Raw genomic sequence first — 1,457 nt, forward strand, 5'->3', positions numbered from 1 at the left:
ACCCCGTCGGCCTCGATCATTTGCGTGCCAGTACCATCGGCCTCGGGTTCAACCTCCTCTCCGACGCGATCGTCTGCAAGCTCAGCCTCGGGTACACTGCGGCGTAAGCGAGTGCTGCTGGCTGCTGAAAGTACATGTGCCCCTGGGTCTGACGATCATAACGATGGCAACAGCATCGCTACCAGCCCTGCTCCTTCAACATCCAAGCGATCGGCATCGGATGGCACGAGCACAGCTGCTGTTTCTTCAACAGCGGCTCAGGCAGCGGAGTCGCCTCTTCCCGCAGCAAAACGAGCAGCATCGAGTGGCACGCGCACCGCTGCCGTTGCCGCTACTGCTATCACTCGCTCTGAAGCCCCGGTATCTGCTGCGGCTACGCCACCGAATCGGCACAACGTCGCCCCAATATTTCGGCCGAAATCGGGAACAAAAAAAAAATTATCTGATGAACTACGCGGCGGCAGACAAGTTTATTGGCGTTCTGAAGTTGATGGATGATTACTGCATGCGATGTACCATTCGACAGGCGAAACCCGTCCTGAAGGCCGGGCATCGATGCGTATGCAATCGTGTTTGTGAGCGGTGTCACTTCGGAGGACACGAGACAAGTGATTGTTCAGTGCACCTCGCATACCCCGACAGAGCCTGTTGCTACGCTTGTGGAATGCCAAGTTGGATTCGTGGATGTAAAACATGGGATCACCGTTGCAGGCAGTCCCAAGGGCTGAATTCGGGCCTGAGTTGTCTCCTCCTTTATTCGGACTGTCATCCGGGGCTGCGCGACCTGGCCCAGCGGATGGGCTACAACTTGAGGGAAAGGACATTGAAGGATTTAAAAACGCGCGACTTGTTTGTCGAGTGGCTGTACTCGCCCGTTCCTGGTCTACCTCCAAGGGATGGGCATTGGCGTCTTGTGGAATTTGTGTTTGAAAGTGCGAGGGTCCTGCTCCCCAGTGCGGCGAAAGCCCAAGTCGGCCCCCTCGACAGTTTTCGTTAAACACACACAGGAAGCTCTTTAGAGAAGAACCGAATGTCAGAATGTCATCATCTTTATTATCTTCAATAACTGCTGAATAGACTGCATCTTTTTACTTGGAATGGCTATGATCTGCTTCAATTAAATGAAACTTTGCTGCATTAACCTCTTGCCTCTATATCCTTCCCTTTGCTTTTGACTTCAATTTTTTTCTTTTCTCACTGACACGCGCCACGATGAAGCGGGCCATGGGCGGGGCGCGCGCGCGCTCCTGGTGGTGCGTTGTCGTCGTTGTGGCGCGACGGGCAAGTGCTGCCGAGGTGCAAGCGACGTCATGGATGAACGGGTGGCCAAACGACATTGCCGCGTGACCGTCATGGATGGACCATTCTTGCTGATCTCGTGTTGGGCTGCCATTTGTTGTCAAGACAATTCCTCGATCTGACCCATGAGGAGCCGCGATGGCTCGTGCGCTGATGAC

The 1,457-nt window shown here is 54.4% G+C and overlaps 1 protein-coding gene across 1 annotated transcript in view; it reads left to right on the forward strand.

Moving 5' to 3' along the window:
- The window catches only part of MONBRDRAFT_9893 (uncharacterized protein), a gene marked incomplete at both ends in the record, with an annotated part of 8,316 nt that extends 7,319 nt beyond the window's left edge, over nt 1-997 (forward strand). The window contains one exon of the mRNA XM_001747492.1: nt 254-997. Within this exon, the coding sequence (XP_001747544.1) occupies nt 254-997 (744 nt within the window). The remainder of the gene's footprint in view (nt 1-253) is intronic.
- Nucleotides 998-1,457: the final 460 nt, after the last annotated feature.

Source organism: Monosiga brevicollis, genomic scaffold (assembly GCF_000002865.3).
Source record: "Monosiga brevicollis MX1 MONBRscaffold_17 genomic scaffold, whole genome shotgun sequence".
NCBI lineage: Eukaryota > Choanoflagellata > Craspedida > Salpingoecidae > Monosiga > Monosiga brevicollis.